This window comes from Myxocyprinus asiaticus, chromosome 4, assembly GCF_019703515.2.
Source record: "Myxocyprinus asiaticus isolate MX2 ecotype Aquarium Trade chromosome 4, UBuf_Myxa_2, whole genome shotgun sequence".
Taxonomy (NCBI): Eukaryota; Metazoa; Chordata; class Actinopteri; order Cypriniformes; family Catostomidae; genus Myxocyprinus; species Myxocyprinus asiaticus.
This window is the reverse complement of record NC_059347.1, coordinates 40,692,144-40,710,640: the sequence shown is the minus strand read 5'-3', so window position 1 is coordinate 40,710,640 and position 18,497 is coordinate 40,692,144. Positions and strand designations below refer to the sequence as shown.

Below are 18,497 nucleotides of genomic sequence, written 5' to 3'. Positions count from 1 at the left end.
TGTTAACTTTTTAATGATATTACAAAAGGTTGCCTTACTCAGCAGAAACAGAAGCAAGCAATACAATTACCAAATGACATTATATTTGTGTGTTCGCATACAGTACATCTTCAAGATTTTACATTATAAACGTATTCAGTGCCTTGTACTTCCTATTACAACACATCACATACCACACAAATAAATCCAGCAAAACATGATTTAAAAAAACATTGCTTCCAATTTCTAAGACATGCTGTTAACACACAGCACACTCAAGCTATCTTGCCTACAGTACAGCAAGTACATAAAAAAATATTAAAGTAACTTAAGTGCCCATGTCATGAGGAAGCAGACAAAATTAGTAAATAAAATCATGGCTAGGTGTTTTCTGTTCTGAGCAATATTGGTACACAGTCACTTCTAAAATTCTAATTTATATAAAAATATTGAAATGTTGATGAAATGTAATTCAAAAAGTTCTTGCGGATCCTTATTGTTTTCTGTGTATTGTAAACATAAGAGGTCGGCCAACTATCCAAAGGACAGAAAAGCTCTTCAGTGTGTAATGATGTACAAGGGAAGCAATATAACTTAGACAGCACCTTTTGTTTGTTATTAAATGACACAATCATTTTCTTTCTTGCAGCTGGCTTGCAGCAGACAAAATAATGCTGTGATAAGAAGGAAGCAAAAGACAAAGATCAGAGCACTCCAGGCCTCTGGGCGAAGTGCTTTTCTAAGGAACACCTCTTCAGCAGGCAGCAGGTTGCTTAAAATTAGCATGTAGCCAAGGGACCAGCCCACAGATGTGTCTCCCGCCTGCCAACCAAAGTAAAATGTTGATATTGTCTTGACAACTTGGAGAGGTTCATTTATTCACACTTATTATATAGTTAACATGAAAAAGAGTTCCCATTGTCCTTCCGTAATGTGACATATGAAATAAAATTGTAGGGTGGGACTTAATTTGATACTTTATTCAAGTAATGTTAACCTTATTAGACTTCATTTGACATTCACCGGAAATTACTATTCTAAAAACCTCTTAGAAATACCAGAGGGAAATCGTTTGATCAAAAATCAACGTAGTCTCACAGAATAAACATTACTATTAATACATTTTTGTAAACTGTGTTTTATGGGCCACATTCTATGTTTCGCTGCAGTTTCCTGTTGAAATTAACACTACACTGTAAAAAAAAAGAAAAGAAAAAAAAGAATTGTTGAGCAAACTTAAAAAAATCAAGGCAACGTGATGCAGTAAGATTTTTGAGTTCTCTTAGTGTCTTTATAATTGTCCTCAGTAACATTGCTTTATTTAGTCAATGTGAATTTATTTGTTCACTAAATTCGAAAATTCTTGTTGAGAGAACTACTTATGTCTAGTTCAGCTAACTTTCTATGCGCTATATGAGAACTTTAACTGCCGAATGCATTCATGTTGCAATGCATGGTGGGAACTCACAAATCAGCAACATTATTCAATATGAAATTGTCTGTTCAGACAACTTTGTTAAGCTAGTTGGGACAACATTTGGGAGAATATTATTGTCCTAAAATGTGTTTTTATGTAGACACAAATAATCCACATTTCGTACTATCTGTGACTCAAAAACCCCTATAAGCTGGGTAAAGCTGGGGTTTTTAACAGTGTAGAGGCACTACAAAAACTGTGCATTTTATTCACTTTCACACAAATCATAAGTACAACGGTTGATTATGACTTTATAAACACATATTTTTCACTCTATTACTCACACACTGCTATGTTATGATATCGAAACACTCTAATGCATCATCTGAAAAAATGATACATTTAAACGCTTGTATCACAGACCCACCAACATATACTGATTAACATACGTTTTCTAATGTGATTACATTGTGCGGTAGCTCACCTCATAGAGTGTTGGATTTGGAATTTGGAAGACTGTGGTTCAAGACCAGCCAAGCACACAAACTGACACGTGAGACAAAAGTGTCATAGAATCGACAAGAAATCATGTGGTTACTTCAGAAAATGAGCTTTTCATATCGCATTTTCTTTTAGGACACTATCGGTTAGGTTTAGGTGTTGGTTTAGGGTAATGATGTCTGTTTCATTTACATCTCATTTGCATTTAGGATGCTATCGGTTAGGTTAAGGTTAAAGTTTTTGGTTAGGGAGGTATGTTTTACTCATTAAAACCTCTATCTATCATTTATCTTTAAAACCTCGTCTGATTATGACACCATTTTACTCGCTTTTGGCACCCCCCGCTGGACATTTCCAGAGGAAAATACAGTAAAATGTGTAAAGAAGCACGTTATTTCGTTTTGCAAAAATGTTGCAACTGTAACAGAATTTTCATGAGATCAGTCAATCAAAAATGCTACTTCTCTTCTAGGTTTTATTATTAAAAACTGAACAGATCTTTTGACTGGATGGATCATGATGAGTGGTCTCTCTATGATAGGTAGTTGGAGGGGAGGGGTTAAAAAAGATGAGGGCTTTGCCATCAAAGTCATTTCAGAGGTGTAGCAAGTTATTACAATTTGATGAAAGATTACAAAGAAAAAATACCTTTCAATCGTATAAAATAACACATGGAATGAATACTATGAAAAAAATAGGATTCATTTTGATTAATGAATGTTTACATGTTTAGTTAATGCATATAGGGCTTTCTTGCTCAGGGCTTACCTTCTTCTGAAAGGCGATGTTTGGAAAGGATAAATCATCAAAACCATATCCATTACTCAGGAGCACCTGCATAAAGACGGAGACTGCACAGTAGTCCTTCAAACGGTTCTCCTGATCCAGATCCTTATTTTGCATCTAGGAGATTGAGAGTGAAACAGAAATCTGAGTGGAAGAGGTCGAGAGTTCTTTAAAAGGAATAGTGAAATGAAAACTAATTTAATGTACCATTCATTTACCCTCATGTTATTCCAAACCCAGGCAGATTTGTTAAGCAGAATGTTAGGGAATGACATTCATTTTAATTTCATCTTTATTCCATACAATGAAAGTGAATGGTGGCAGAGGCTGTCCCTAATATTCTGCCTAATATCACTTATATAAGTCATATAGCTTTGCAACAACAGGAGAGCGAGTAAATGACAAAAGCATTTTCATTTACACAATTTATTTTATTCCTTTTCCTGGAGGAATATTTGAAACTTATTCAATTTAAAAATAGGCTAAAACAATTCCTCTGACAAATGTAAAGATCTGTTGATTCAATTTAGATTCATTTTCTAATTAGTCAAAACACTGCAGAGTGTAAGAATTAAATATCTTCTTTATAGAGAATTAAAAGCAAGTTCTCTTAATCTGAGAATCTGAAAATGTCAATCTTAGGTCCTGTGGTCGATTGCTGAGATATGGGGAAAGTAATGTCAGAATAGTAGGGCTCAAAATTAGATCAGCAGGGTGGTACCTCCTGAAAGCTCATGTTGCAGAGAGTCTTGGCAGCGTCTTCTAATTGTGCTGGGAAAGTGATGGTGATGCCTGTAGCTTTCCGAAGGAAGGAATGAGTGTAGAAGAATGCAGAAAACGCCTGTACCAGAAAGAGGGACAGGTAAATGAGATCCCGATACATAAGAGGACAAAGCCAGTGAAAGAAAGAATTCGCTTAATCATAATTATGACACATGCAAGATTGCATGAGCTTTGAGCTGTCACACTTAACTGCTTACATATCACTTCAACACCCCCTCCCACCCCCACCAGTACAAGACATTAATCAATCCTAAGGCACAAGAGATGACATAAAAAATTTCATATTGATACCACACTATATTTAATAAAAATAATTCAACGGACTTGTTACTGTCTAACTGTTCCACGTACAGTAACGCAATACAGAACTCCTACCATGAAATGTCCGGTAATGTTGGGTTGGAAGACTCCATCAAAAGAGCATTTGGAATAAGAACAGTTTTTAAAAGAGAAGAGACCAGAAACGTTTCCCAGACATTGATTGTAGTTTCCAGTGCCTTTTATTTGCAGGAGGTCATCAGACTTATAGGGCGTTTGTCTTTTGATGCATGGAGTATCAAACACACTGCCTAGTTTTATGGAGACATTGTAACCTGCAGGATAGCAGGGGTGAACTACAGAGCTGTCTGATCCCTGAGTCTGGAACACACACAAAGACAAAACATCAGCTATGGTAGTATGCTCCAAATGTTAATTTTCAAATCTTCAAATAATTCCAAATATTTAAGTTTCACTTAGTTAACACATATAAATATTTTAAGATGTACACTAGCACAGATCATACCAGTCAGTCAGATGAGAAAATCAAGTATTCATGTTTGATATTCAGGAAGCACACTTAACCATAATCAGATGTCCCAGTAGTCTGAGTAAGACCTGGTCTCTCCCATAACACAGAAAGCTCTGAGTGTAAATCTGATAGTCTTGTCCATACAGCCGAAGGTTCATCAGGTTGTCCTTGTTCTCCACTGTTTGTTTAGTCACAAAGGTGATCTGTGTGGAAGCTCCACCAAAGTCTAGTGCACCAACCGTGCCTCTGTCTGGGGACAGCCACTGACCCAAAAAACTACACTAGGAAAATGACAGAAGAAAAGAAGGGAGAGTGGATATAAAAGCGGACATAAAAGCATGCATGGTGGCAAGTAACAGATCATTAAGGCATTCAGATATAAGCTCACTGTAGCTTATTAAGATCAAAAGGCATTGCTTAAATATCTTTAAATTCTCTTTTTATAAATATTCTGTTTTAATATGTATTAAAAAAAAAAAAAAAAAAAAAAAACTCAAGCCCTTACAGTACCTTGATATATTTCTCCAGCAGGTAGTTGACTGTGACCCATCCATACGCCCCCTCCTCTTGTCCACTTAAGATCGTGGCCCCTTTGAAACTGAAGGGGTAGGTCTTCAGTTTGTCTTCCACTTCTTTCAAAACCTCATCTGACTCTTTGGGTTTGGAAATACTGCATGATATGCCATAAATGTATATTTGTTATCTGCACAATTTTTCCATGCCCATGTATCAACAACATGTGATGTAAATTTGTATTTTGACTGTAATTTTCAGCCTTTGTTTATATAGACGTCAAAATAATAGAGTATTGTGAACTCTGTTAAAAAGTGGAGTGTGTCTCGTCAAATGAGACAAGTTATAATAATCATGTCACCAGTAGTTATTAATGCAGCCAGGAGAGGCTGGGTGTTGTTACAGTAGGCGCAAAGCAGTGAGCTTTCTGACTTACTTCAGCAGTCTCATGCCTGCTGTGGCCCCAAGATACAAAGGGGTGAGTTCGTGTCTTGACTTTGGGATAACCTTCATTGCTTTTTCCATACATTCTTCAAGACTACGGGCCGCTCCTCCTCTGTTACCCGCATAACTGGAGATTCCTCCTCCTGGATAGTGAGAGATAGTGAGAGGAAGAGCGAGTGCAAGTAATCAGACAACTGAACTGAAACTTCCACTTATATCTTAAGAAATATGCCCGCAGAGAGTTCATGTAAACTACCAGTTCCTATTTCTTTCCTCAGATGGCACCTCAACTACCAGAAATGCAATCATGCATTTCTTTGGTGCCTATTCCTGGTGTTTCAGAAGAACATTACAAGTCAGCAATATTTGAGGGGCACTAGGAGTGCAGCATCGTTCTGTAATTTTCAGATCCTTAGAGATGTGTTAAACAGAGCCAAACTAAAGTGATTAGGAAACATTGTAATACAGGTGCATCTCAGTAAATTAGAATGTCGTGGAAAAGTTCATTTATTTCAGTAATTCAACTCAAATTGTGAAACTTGTGTATTAAATAAATTCAGTGCACACAGACTGAAGTAGTTTAAGTCTTTGGTTCTTTTAATTGTGATGATTTTGGCTCACATTTAACAAAAACCCACCAATTCACTATCTCAAAAAATTAGAATATGGTGACATGCCAATCAGCTAATCAACTCAAAACACCTGCAAAGGTTTCCTGAGCCTTCAAAATGGTCTCTCAGTCTGGTTCACTAGGCTACACAATCATGGGGAAGACTGCTGATCTTACAGTTGTCCAGAAGACAATCATTGACACCCTTCACAAGGAGGGTAAGCCACAAACATTCATTGCCAAAGAAGCTGGCTGTTCACAGAGTGCTGTATCCAAGCTTGTTAACAGAAAGTTGAGTGGAAGGAAAAAGTGTGGAAGAAAAAGATGCACAACCAACCAAGAGAACTGCAGCCTTATGATTGTCAAGCAAAATCGATTCAAGAATTTGGGTGAACTTCACAAGGAATGGACTGAGGCTGGGGTCAAGGCATCAAGAGCCACCACACACAGATATGTCAAGGAATTTGGCTACAGTTGTCGTATTCCTCTTGTTAAGCCACTCCTGAACCACAGACAATGTCAGACGCGTCTTAACTGGGCTAAGGAGAAGAAGAACTGGACTGTTGCCCAGTGTTCCAAAGTCCTCTTTTCAGATGAGAGCAAGTTTTGTATTTCATTTGGAGACCAAGGTCCTAGAGTCTAGAGGAAGGGTGCAGAAGCTCATAGCACAAGTTGCTTGAAGTCCAGTGTTAAGTTTCCACAGTCTGTGATGATTTGGGGTGCAATGTCATCTGCTGGTGTTGGGTCATTGTGTTTTTTGAAAACCAAAGTCACTGCACCCGTTTACCAAGAAATTTTGGAGCACTTCATGCTTCCTTCTGCTGACCAGCTTTTTAAAGAGGCTGATTTCATTTTCCAGCAGGATTTGGCACCTGCCCACACTGCCAAAAGCACCAAAAGCTGGTTAAATGACCATGGTGTTGGTGTGCTTGACTGGCCAGCAAACTCACCAGACCTGAACCCCATAGAGAATCTATGGGGTATTGTCAAGAGGAAAATGAGAAACAAGAGACCAAAAAATGCAGATGAGCTGAAAGCCACTGTCAAAGAAACCTGGGCTTCCATACCACCTCAGCAGTGCCACAAACTGATCACCTCCATGCCACACCGAATTGAGGCAGTAATTAAAGCAAAAGGAGCCCCTACCTAGTATTGAGTACATATACAGTAAATTAACATACTTTCCAGAAGGCCAACAATTCACTAAAAATGTTTTTTTTATTGGTCTTATGATGTATTCCAATTTTTTGAGATAGTGAATTGGTGGGTTTTTGTTAAATGTGAGCCAAAATCATCACAATTAAAAGAACCAAAGACTTAAACTACTTCAGTCTGTGTGCACTGAATTTATTTAATACACGAGTTTCACAATTTGAGTTGAATTACTGAAATAAATGAACTTTTCCACGACATTCTAATTTATTGAGATGCACCTGTAGGGCACCCTTAGGGCATAACCATAAAACAGGAAGTAGGTTGCAATGTGCAAAGAGTAGCATATTCAGCAGTCTTCATTTTTTCATACCTCTGTTTAAATTATCTGCACCAAAAAGACTCTTTTGGAGAAGAGTGAAACGAAAAAACAATTCATTAAATTAGGAAGTCTTTCATTTTATTTCATGTAAAACTTCTCACTTTGATGTTTGCATTTTGTAATGTCTTTTCTGTAGGTGACTTTTGAGAAGTGTGATACATATTGAAACCAGGACATGGGTGATTTGTTTCTGAAAAAAAAAAAAAACATTCAGATGAAGATAAACTTTGTCCTTTTAGCCTTATCTACTCACCCTTTACATCACACTCACTGTGATGACTGACAATGCCGGTACCGTTCTGCTTGTCTGCGGGCCATTTGTATATGTACATGGCAGTATGGGAGGATCCAGCATCCAGGACTATTCCATACTGAAAATGAACAGAACATAGTGAAAGAACTCATGAAGAAAGACCAAAAAAAAAAAAAAAAACTGTGGCTGGCTACAAGAAAATATTCGCTCCATACCAAACATGTCTTCACCCACAAGTAGTTTACCCAAAAATTACAATTTTGCTTTTATTTACTCACCCACATGTTGTTCAAAACCCTTATGACCTTCTCTACTCCATGAAATACAAAAGCAGAAATTTTGAATAATGTACTTGTTGCTCTTTTCCATTTAGTTACAATGAATGGGGACTAAAGCTGTTTTGCTTTATTATTTACACAAAAGCATAATAAAAGTATTATAAAAGTTATCCATACAACATGTGCTCTATTTTCCAAGTCTTCTGGAGTCATACGATAGCTTTGTGTGATGAACAGGCGGAAATTTAAGCTGCTATTTACCAAACATTTTTAACATCCATCCCAGCTCTCCTTGGTGTTTTCATGATAGTTCATGAGAGAAGTAGCGATATTGCAACAAGTCATGAAGAAGTCCTTCTTTTGTGTTGGGTCTTTTCAAACAGTCAGTTAATGTGGTCCACGAAACCAGTCTGAATGATTTTTTCACAAATCAGACTGATCCATTCAACTCACTGGCTCAATGATCCAGTCGCAGTGGTTGTAGTGTTAAGAGCTCACTGAAGGGGACATTTATCAGTTAATAACGAATTACATTTTGGTCTTTTTATCACACAAAGTTATCACATGCTTTCAAAATACTTGAAATATAGTACATACATTGTATGGACTACATTTATGATACATTTAAGGTGCTTCTGCCCCTATTCTTTGTAATTGCGCAGAAAGAAGCAACCAGTACATTGTGTTCCACAGAAGGAAAAAAAGAGAAGAACAACATGAGCGTTATGTTACTGATAACAGGATTTTCATATTTCATGGAACTAATCCAACTGGAAGCACAAATATTTTGCTTTATGTATGTGTTTATTTTAAATAATAAAGTTTAATAAAAAAATTACTATACAGCAATGAACATTGTGGTTTTTAGTCTTCTTTTGGTTTTCTTTAAACTTAAAACCAATTCAGTCAAAAAATGACATTCAATCATTCTTACACTCAGTGCTTTGGATCTTGTGCTTCTGAAAACAGGGTGTGTCTCTAAGCATTTACAGTACCGTATGAGTATTGCTAAGATCATAAGTAACTACTATAATAACACAAAGTTTTCATTGATGTGCTAAAACAATTCTCTGTATTTTGGTCAGTGTCTACTACTGTTCCTGTGTGATTTGGCTGATTTGGTTTGTGTTGAAATACAGAATCATAACATAACACTGATCTCTTAACATGTTAAATATAGATAATACTTCAGTTTTTTCAAATGCTAATTAGCGTTCTAGTTAACATGACTCACCTTGTGTAGCTGCCTTTGCAAATACGATTATAAATGATTTCAAAGTCAAAAACCTCTTTGATGTGGTGTCACTAGTTTGCCCTCTAGGCCTATTCCGTGAAGTGTTTAACAAACCAAAGATAGAAAAATAACAAGTGACAATACAATGGCATTTCTCTCTAAGTGTTCAACCCTTCCTTTTATCATACACACACACACACCTGCACTGTGGGCTTGATTGTGTATTATGGGCAAGACACTACCTGAACTCTGTTCATTTATGCAAACCATGATTATCTCTACCAGTTCCATGCCTTGTCTACAGAATTTGCATACAGCCCATTTGGCCTAGAATAATAGTACTGTATAGCAGCTCTTAGTCTCAAAGATTTCTGTGTTAGGCAACTCAAAACATGTTAAAGCTTGCTTTACTATGTCAACATAACTCCAATAACTCAAAGTTTGCTCCATTCATCATCACTGTCATTAGCATGTAATTTAAAGGGCTTCTATAAATTATACTACCTTGAAGATTATCTGAAATGTCAAAGTTTGATGTGAAGAATTACAACTGACATGATGGTGTGTATTAGCTAGGCAACTTGTTACAGCACTACACCAAGATGACTTTCAATCTCCAAAACCACATGACTCTCTGTCCCGCTCTATGTTGGGCGAATGAGAAGAAAGCTTCGTAACATACACACAACATAATAATAATAATGACAAATGCTGTTGGCAAAGTCAGAACAAAATAAACCATTTTTTTCTATGGGATTTAGAAATGAAAGAATATATACCATCAGCATTTTGTGGTTTCTAAGAAGGAAAAGGGATTAACGTTTTGAATCAAAACAGCTGGGAAAAACAAATATGGGACCCAGGGGGCCAATATGAACAAAAGATGTGATGTTCTTAAAACTTTGATCAGAGCATGCCAGGCAGGAGAACTAGCTAAAGCTCGCACTGTATATGATACTGCTTCATTTAAAAAATCTTTTTCAATTTCCTGTTTTTGTCATATCTCTTTAAGAGAATCTACCTATTGGATAGCCAGCTGTTTTCAAAGTTATTCATCAGTGAGCAAAACAAGCACTGTGAACCGTGCCAAGGCAACGCTCAATATTGCTCATTTCCAAACAGTTCAAGCAGAGAACGACAAATCTTTTCTGCTGGAAACCACAGAGTGATTTTAAGTGCAGAAAAGTAGCTGCAAACTTTCTCGGTCATCTAATTATTTACGTGATCAGCGAAACGTGACTTTCAAACGTTTTATTCTCAAGGCTTACTTTCAGATTTGTAGCCAGTATATTTCATGCATGAAAAAGAAATATGTTATTACCATGAACTTTGCGTGTTCTTTTATATCTTCGGTGGGAATGACGATCAGAAGAATGCCACCGATCGCCAGGAACAGAGCAGCAGTGGAGGTAATAATTCGGCATTGCTGTTGGTTACCCATGGATACCATGCGCGCGACGCTATCCACCGGAAAAGAAATGACAGCGGCGGCATTCGTAGGCAAGTCAGGTTATATTGTGACGTATGTTCCACAGGCGGCAAACCACAACAAAGTGGGCATGACACTTACTACATTGCTTCTCGTTGTGTCCGTGGTGCAATAGGTTATCAATGTCTTACTGTTATCAGACGCCTGTACTTTATACACAATATTACAAACTTAACTAATTTGTAGCTAACTGCAGAGTCAAACGTGAGCATCATGATATTTGACTGCGTTTTAAAGGGATAGTTCACCCCTAAATGAAAATGTTCTCATTTACTCACCTTCATGCTGTTCCTTCATTGTGTTATTTCTTCTGCTAAACAAACAAAGATTTTATGAAGAATATTTCAGCTCTGTAGGTCCATGTAATGCAGGTGAACGGTGGCCAAAATTTGAAGCTCCAAAAATCACATAAAGGCAGCATAGAAGTAATCAGATTCCATACGACTCTATAGCGATGGTGTGGGTGAGAAACAGATCAATATTTAAGTCCTTTTTTTACTATAAATTCTCCTCCCTGCCCAGTAGGGGGTGATATGCACAAAGACTGCGACTTGCTAAACACAAAATTATCAGAATCAGAATCAGCTTTATTGCCAAGTATGCTTACACATACAAGGAATTTGTCTTGGTGACAGGAGCTTCCAGTGTACAACCATACAAAAACAGCAGCAAGACATAGATAATAATAAAAAATTAAAATAATTATACACATACGTACAGACACACACATACATACATACACACATACACATGGGTAGTGCAAAACTAATACAATCTGTTATGTACAGTGCAATTTTTTTTCTTTTTTCAGAGGAACGAAATGAAGAAGAGGTTGGATGTGTTGGATAAATATAAAAAAGACTGTGTATTGCACATAGTTATTGCTCAGTGGGACAATTTAACTGTTCATGAGATGGCTAGCCTGAGGGAAAAAACTGTTCCTGTGCCTGACGGTTCTGGTGCTCAGACCTTTGAAACGTCGGCCAGAAGGCAACAGTTCAAAAAGGTAGTGGGCAGGGTGAGTGGGGTCCAGAGTGATTTTTCCAGCCTTTTTCCTCACTCTGGAAGTGTATAGTTCTTGAAGGGGGGGCAGGGGGCAACCAATAATCCTCTCAGCAGTCCGAACTGTCCTTTGTAGTCTTCTGATGTCTGATTGTGTAGCTGAACCAAACCAGACAGTTATTGAAGTGCAGAGGACAGACTCAATGACTGCTGAGTAGAACTGCATCAGCAGTGCCTGTGGCAGGTTGAATTTCCTCAGCTGGTGAAGGAAGTACAACCTCTGCTGGGCCTTTTTCACAATGGAGTCAATGTGGGTCTCCCACTTCAGGTCCTGTGAGATGGTAGTGCCCAGGAACCTGAATGACTCCACTGCTGCCACAGTGCTGTTTTGAATGGTGAGGGGGGTCAGTGTTGGGGTGTTCCTCCTAAAGTACACAATCATCTCCACCGTTTTGAGCGTGTTCAGCTCAAGGTTGTTTTGACTGCACCAGACAGCCAGCTGTTTAACCTCCCTTCTGTATGCAGGCTCATCGTCATCTCGGATGAGGCCGATGACATTGGTGTCATCTGCAAACTTCAGGAGCTTGACAGAGGGGTCCTTGGTGATGCAGTCATTGGTGTAGAGGGAGAAGAGTAGTGGGGAGAGCACACATCCCTGGGGGGCACCAGTGCTGATTGTACAGGTGCTAGAAGTGAGTTTCCCCTGTCTCACAAGCTGCTTCCTGTCTGTCAGAAAGCTGGTAATCCACTGACAGATAGACATGGGAACATAGAGTTGGTGTAATTTATTCTGGAGTATAGCTGGGATGATGGTGTTGAAAGCCGAACTGAAGTCCACAAAAAGGATCCTTGCATATGTCCCTGGTCTGTCCAGATGTTGCAGGATATGATGCAATCCCATGTTGACTGCATCATCAGACCTGTTTGCTCGATAAGCAAATTGTAGGGGATCTAGAAAGGGTCCAGTGATGTTCTTCAGGTGGCCAACACCAGTCTCTCAAATGATTTCATGACCACAGACGTCAGGGCGATAGGTCTGTAGTCATTAAGTCCTGTGATTTTTGGTTTCTTTGGGACAGGAATAATGATTGAGCGTTTGAAGCAGCATGGGACTTCACACTGCTCCAGTGATCTATTGAAGATCTGTGTGAAGATGTGGGCCAGCTGGTTAGCACAGGATCTAAGACATGCAGGTGAAACGCCGTCTGGGCCCTGTGCTTTCCTTATCCTTTGTTGTCCAAAGACGTGGCTCACATCATCTTCACAGATCTTAAGTGCAGGTTGAGTAGCAGTAGGGGGGAGGAGGGGGGTTGCAAGAGGTGTTGGTGTTTGTGTGAAGTGAAGGGCAGAGTGGGTGTGGGGTGTGAGATTGGGCCTTTCAAATCTACAGTAGAACACATTCAGGTCATCAGCCAGTTGTTGGTCCACCTCAGGGTTGGGGGCAGGAGTCCTGTAATTCATAAGCTGTTTCATGCCACTCCACACTGATGCAGGGTCGTTAGCTGAAATCTTGTTTTTCAGCTTCTCAGAGTATCTTCTTTTAGCCACTCTGATTCCCTTATTCAGTGTGTTCCTGGCCTGATTGTACAAGACTTTATCCCCAACTCTGTAAGCATCCTCTTTGGCCTGATGAAGCTGCCTGAGTTCCGCTGTAAACCATGGTTTGTCATTGTTGTCTGTGAGCTCATCCAGATTGGTGTCTGCAGCCTCAAAAACACTCCAGTCAGTGCAGTCAAATCAGGCTTGTAGTTCCAGCTCTGATTCGTTGGTCCATCTCTTTACAGTCCTTAATACAGGTTTAGCAGATTTTAATTTCTGTCTGTAGGTTGGAAGAAGATGAACCAGACAGTGATCAGAGAGTCCCAAAGCTGCTCTAGGGACAGAGCGATATGCATCCTTTATTGTTGTGTAGCAATGATCCAGTATATTTCTGTCTCTGGTTGGGCATGTAATGTGCTGTTTGTATTTGGGCAGTTCACGTGTGAGGTTTGCTATGTTAAAATCCCCAAGAATAATAATAACTGAGTCTGGGTTATCCGTGGCGCCATCATGATGTATATAAAAGAAGAAAGTGAAAGTGGAGCTTTATTGTAAAAAAGGGACTGAACTATTGATCTGTTTCTCACCTACATGTATCACATCGCTTCTGAAGACATGGATTTAACCACTGGAGTCTTATGGATTACTTTTATGCTGCCTTTATGTGCTTTTTGGATCTTCAAAGTTCTGGCCACCATGTTTTTTTCATTTACATTTTTTATTTTATTTTATTTTTTTTATTAAGTGCATGGTTATGGCCAAATGTTCTGAAATATTTTGTAACCCAGGCATCATGCACACAGTTTGTAACAACTAGGCTACAAGAGATTTTCTGTACGCTGTTAAAATGGACATAATCTCTAAAAGTCATATTAGTATTAGAGGTTGTACAGAGTAAAATAGGCAGCAGTTCATCATGACATTATATTGGGTTTTTTTATTGTTTGGTTAACATACTGATGTTTAACAGCCAATGTGTGAGATGGTAAAGTTCAGCAGCATATGTGTGAAAAGCTAAACACACAAACATGGCTGTTAAGTTTGTGGTAAACACAGCAGGTTGTGCAGAATCTCACAGGAAAGAGGTTTTTAGATTAGGATCTTGAGAATTCTCCAAGAAAAGGGGGTTACCAGGTTAAACTAATTTAGTTATCAAACAAAGAATTTAAAATGTGTAGCCTAGTCTATGTAACAACTTTGTGATTAGATTATATTTTTACTGTGGTGGCAGGATGTCTTAGAAGCTAAGATGAACAGATCTAGGTCATTCATCACATAACTTCCTCAACCAGTTACAATGCAAGTGACTGTGCTTGCATGGCAAATCTAGCCTACAGTCAAAAAAAAGTGATGCTTTTAGCATGTGTGCACTCAAGAATAGATTTATTTGACATTCAGCAAAACCTGAATTACCCTATATAAAATGATCACACATTCAAACCACAGCAACAACTATTAACACTAAACACCATCAGACTGAACTAATTCCAATTAACAACTATCAACATTTCCACAAGTGCTTATGTCCATCTAAGGCAAGCATATTCAAATGTATGGTGAGAAGAAACTTCTGAATTCCCCCCTTGATGATCAAAATAATATTACATTATCTTTCCAGTATTTTCCCTGACCATTTTCCACATTACATATATATATATATATATATATATATATATATATATATATATATATATATATATATATATATATATATATATATATATATATACACACAATGTATATCCTATATAAGGACAAAGATAAACACAATAGCTCACAAGTATATCTATCTCTTGATTTATTTATTTCCTCTCTCCCTCAGTCTGTTTATGCCCTTCCTTGACATTGGAACAGTAGTCTTTGTAAGCAGCTGTCACATCTTTGGTTCAGGCTGGGCCATATGAAGAAAGCCTCTGCTCATCCATGTCAAACATCACATTCTCAGAACTCTGCTCCAGGTCCTGGCACACTTTGGTGACAATGTAACACTGGTAGTTCCATATGAACAGCAGCACCATTCCACACATGGCCAGGAGTACCAGACTGACCAGCAGGAGGCGCTCTTTGTCCAGGCAGGATGCTTTCTGACAGCTCTCATCAGTGAGATGTGTGTACCTCCAGAGACATCTCTTCAGCAGAGACCACGAACACAGATGTGGATGCAGAGACACAGGGAAATCTTTTGTTTGAGCTGGGCTCTCTGCTGTACACATTATACAGGAAGCACACAGAGACTCATATGAGCTGCAGGCTGAGTGGAAAACAAGTGGTAGGGCAACAAAGGTGAGATGAATATTGCAGAGCTGTGGCTATGGCTTTTATGCTGTTTATTATATATATATATATATATATATATATATATATATATATATATATATATATATGAAAACAAAGATTCAGAATTCATATATCTTGTATTGTATAGAATGAAACATTAAAGTGTTAAAATAGACCATTAATAGAATTTTATAAGATATTATTTTATAATTAGCATGCACAGATCTTTATTGTTCCACAGCTATTGGCTTTTTCATGACTCTTGCAGTGGAGTAGGCTACAGCGCAGTCTACTAGAATCTCAGCTTAATGAAAATTCTGTCATCATTTACTCTCGTGTTGTTCCAAATCCGTTCGACTTTCTTTTGTGGAACACAAAATAAGATGCAAGGCAGTATGCTGTGCTAGTCTCGGTCACCATTCACTTTCATTGCATCTTTTTTTTTCCATACAATGCAAGTGAATGATGATTGAGGTTAACATTCTGCCAAACACCTCCTGTTGTGTTCTATGGAACTTAGAAAGTTATATGGGTTTGGAACAACATGAGGGTGAATAAGTGGACAGAATTTTTATTTTGGGCTGAACTATCCCTTTAACTACATGGACACTACCTGTTCACACAGGTGTGGTACTGGCAAAAGGTCAATGCAAATGCTGCCCAACTGTACACATTGTAACAGCAATATAGAACTACACAAATACAATATTAACTCTTTTACAGTTATAAAAAATCAAATTGCTTGAAATAAGAGAGGGGGACATCTATAGAGAGAGATTACATTTTGGAATACAATTCATTTTAATAACATTAACCTTCCCAATCATAGATAAATGTAATGAAGCCCACCTGCCCACATCACTCGAAAACCTTTTTATTAAGGGATCGAATTTACCTCTAACTAAATCTCTAAATCTGACACTACCTGTTCACACAGGTGTGGTACTGGCAAAAGGTCAATGCAAATGCTGCCCAACTGTACACATTGTAACAGCAATATAGAACTACACAAATACAATATGAACTCTTTTACAGTTATAAAAAATCAAAACTTGAAAGAAGCAGCAGTAACAAAGACTTACCTCCCTCTTACCTCTCTGCCTAGCTATATCAGTTGATGTAGAAGCTATAGGACTGCTTGCTTACAAAGACAAACCAGCATTAGGCTGTAAGATGCCCCAGGGTATGTCCATTCACTGACCTGTGCTCCTGTTAGGATTACTTCTGCTCAAAATGTCAAAACAAACAGATTCAGAGCAGCTCCTCCTCTCTTCTTTCAGCACAACACATTTAAAAAAAAAAAAAAAAAAAAAAAGGTGTGACCATGTCTGTTTAAAGAAGCATACTTTTTTGGAAATTGTACTTTTCCTGGCACTTTGAAGTATGGTCCAAATGCCATGATATTATACATTTATAGAAAGCTTAGGATGTTTGCTACATTTTTTCAGCCAATACTGGTAAAGTGGGACACTTGTATTACATAAAGATTTAAGATTTAAATATTCACTTGTTAAACAAATTCAAGATTTTATGATTAACATTTTTTATTGATTCATCTATAAACAAAATAAAAACAAGCAAACATATACAAACAGAATCAATACTTCACCCCCACTATTACTGATGCCTCATGACCTTTTCCAAAAGCAGTAATCACCACTCCCAGAGTGTCTGCCGCTTTAGGGGGGTGTATGCTACTCCCAAAAATAACACAGAGCAGGTGGCGCAGCTGTAAATACTTATAGAACTGAAATCTGGGAGTCCCAAAATGTTGAACCAAATTTTTAAAGGATGTCAACACTCCACTCTCATATAGGTTACTGAGTGTACTAACCTCCCTCACAATCCACTCTGACCAGCAGAAAGGGGACTTAATACATAATTTTGGGTTCAGCCATATGCTTGAGGCAACATTTAAATAAATGTCAAAATTAAACACTCTGGACACGTCCATACCGACTGCAAATGCGAGATAACGGAGTGTAACTTCTCCGGTTATTTTAATAGAAAGGCTTTGCAATGGCAAAATAGGGGCAAGAACTTCCTGTTCAATACAAAACCAGGGAGGGGCTCTCTCAGGTGGAAGTGACCAATGAGCCAAATGTCTGAGACCGAATGCATAATAATAAAACAAAATCTTGCGTAGGCCTAGCCCACCTTTATCAATTGGCCTATGTAATTTATTGAAATGTAATCTAGGATGTTTACCATTCCAAATGAAGGACTTCGCTATGCTATCAAATTGCTTGAAATAAGAGAGAGGGACATCTATAGAGAATACAATTTGGAATACAATTCATTTTAATAACATTAACCTTCCCAATCATAGATAAATGTAATGAAGCCCACCTGCCCACATCGCTCGAAAACCTTTTTATTAAGGGATCGAAATTACCTCTAACTAAATCTGTTGCTGGGAATAAAATGGCCAAATACTTAATGCCCTGTTTGGGCCACTGGAAGGCGCCGGATGAAAAGCCATTACCGGGCAGTATGCTGTCAAAGCCAAAGCTTCGGATTTAGACCAATTAACTCTGTATCTTGAGAACTTAGAAAAGGAATTAATAATTCTATGGAGGCAAGGCATATATCAAATAGGGTCAGAGACGAATAATAAAATATCATCTGCGTAAAGCAAAAACTTATGCGCCACAACTCCCGGCATCTTCCCTTCTTATCGCCTCATGGTGAACACATTAAATACTAATGGTTTGTATGTAAGCAGTCACAACCCGATTCTAAAAAATGTTTGCATTGTAATGCCCACACATATAGAAATATAGAATGCATTCAGTGTGAAATTTCACATATGAGCAGCCTTCATTATAGAAGAGAGCCAGATGACCTTTGCTCTTAGTCTTAGAGTGAATCCTCATATCTGATTTTCTAAATTTCTGAGATTTCTGAAACACTTGCCACTCACTTCCAGTTCTCCTTTATTAAATAAAATGATATTGATTTGCTGAAACTTGTCTTTTTTCAAAAAGCAGAGAGAGAGAGAGAGAGAGAGAGAGAGAGAGAGAGAGAATGATAAGAATATAACTAAAAACTGTGATCCAATCAAAATG

At 38.0% G+C, this 18,497-nt stretch overlaps 1 protein-coding gene across 2 annotated transcripts; it reads right to left on the bottom strand.

The window, feature by feature from the left end:
• On the bottom strand, positions 1-10,958 carry entpd2a.1 (ectonucleoside triphosphate diphosphohydrolase 2a, tandem duplicate 1). 2 transcript variants are annotated; one of them, XM_051696064.1, is made up of 9 exons: positions 10,444-10,958; positions 7,611-7,728; positions 5,206-5,356; positions 4,767-4,926; positions 4,310-4,537; positions 3,842-4,105; positions 3,405-3,524; positions 2,666-2,800; positions 1-801 (listed from the first exon to the last, which is right to left on the bottom strand). In XM_051696064.1, the coding sequence occupies exons 1-9, from the start codon at positions 10,570-10,572 to the stop codon at positions 598-600; spliced, it is 1,509 nt and encodes a 502-aa protein (XP_051552024.1). In that variant the 5' UTR covers positions 10,573-10,958; the 3' UTR covers positions 1-597. The 2 variants fall into 2 exon arrangements, with proteins under 2 accessions (XP_051552024.1, XP_051552025.1); XM_051696065.1 differs by having other exon boundaries at positions 7,459-7,728; positions 10,444-10,474.
• Between the last annotated feature and the right edge of the window lie 7,539 nt (positions 10,959-18,497).

Coding starts and splice junctions, on each gene's coding strand:
- entpd2a.1 (XM_051696064.1), bottom strand. CDS start 10,572: ATGGTATCCATGGGTAACCAACAGCAATGCCGAATTATTACCTCCACT. Junction 4,538..4,766: donor TGCTGGAGAAATATATCAAG/GTACTGTAAGGG, acceptor TCATTTTCCTAG/TGTAGTTTTTTGGGTCAGTG. Junction 2,801..3,404: donor GCAACATGAGCTTTCAGGAG/GTACCACCCTGC, acceptor TCAATCTCCTAG/ATGCAAAATAAGGATCTGGA.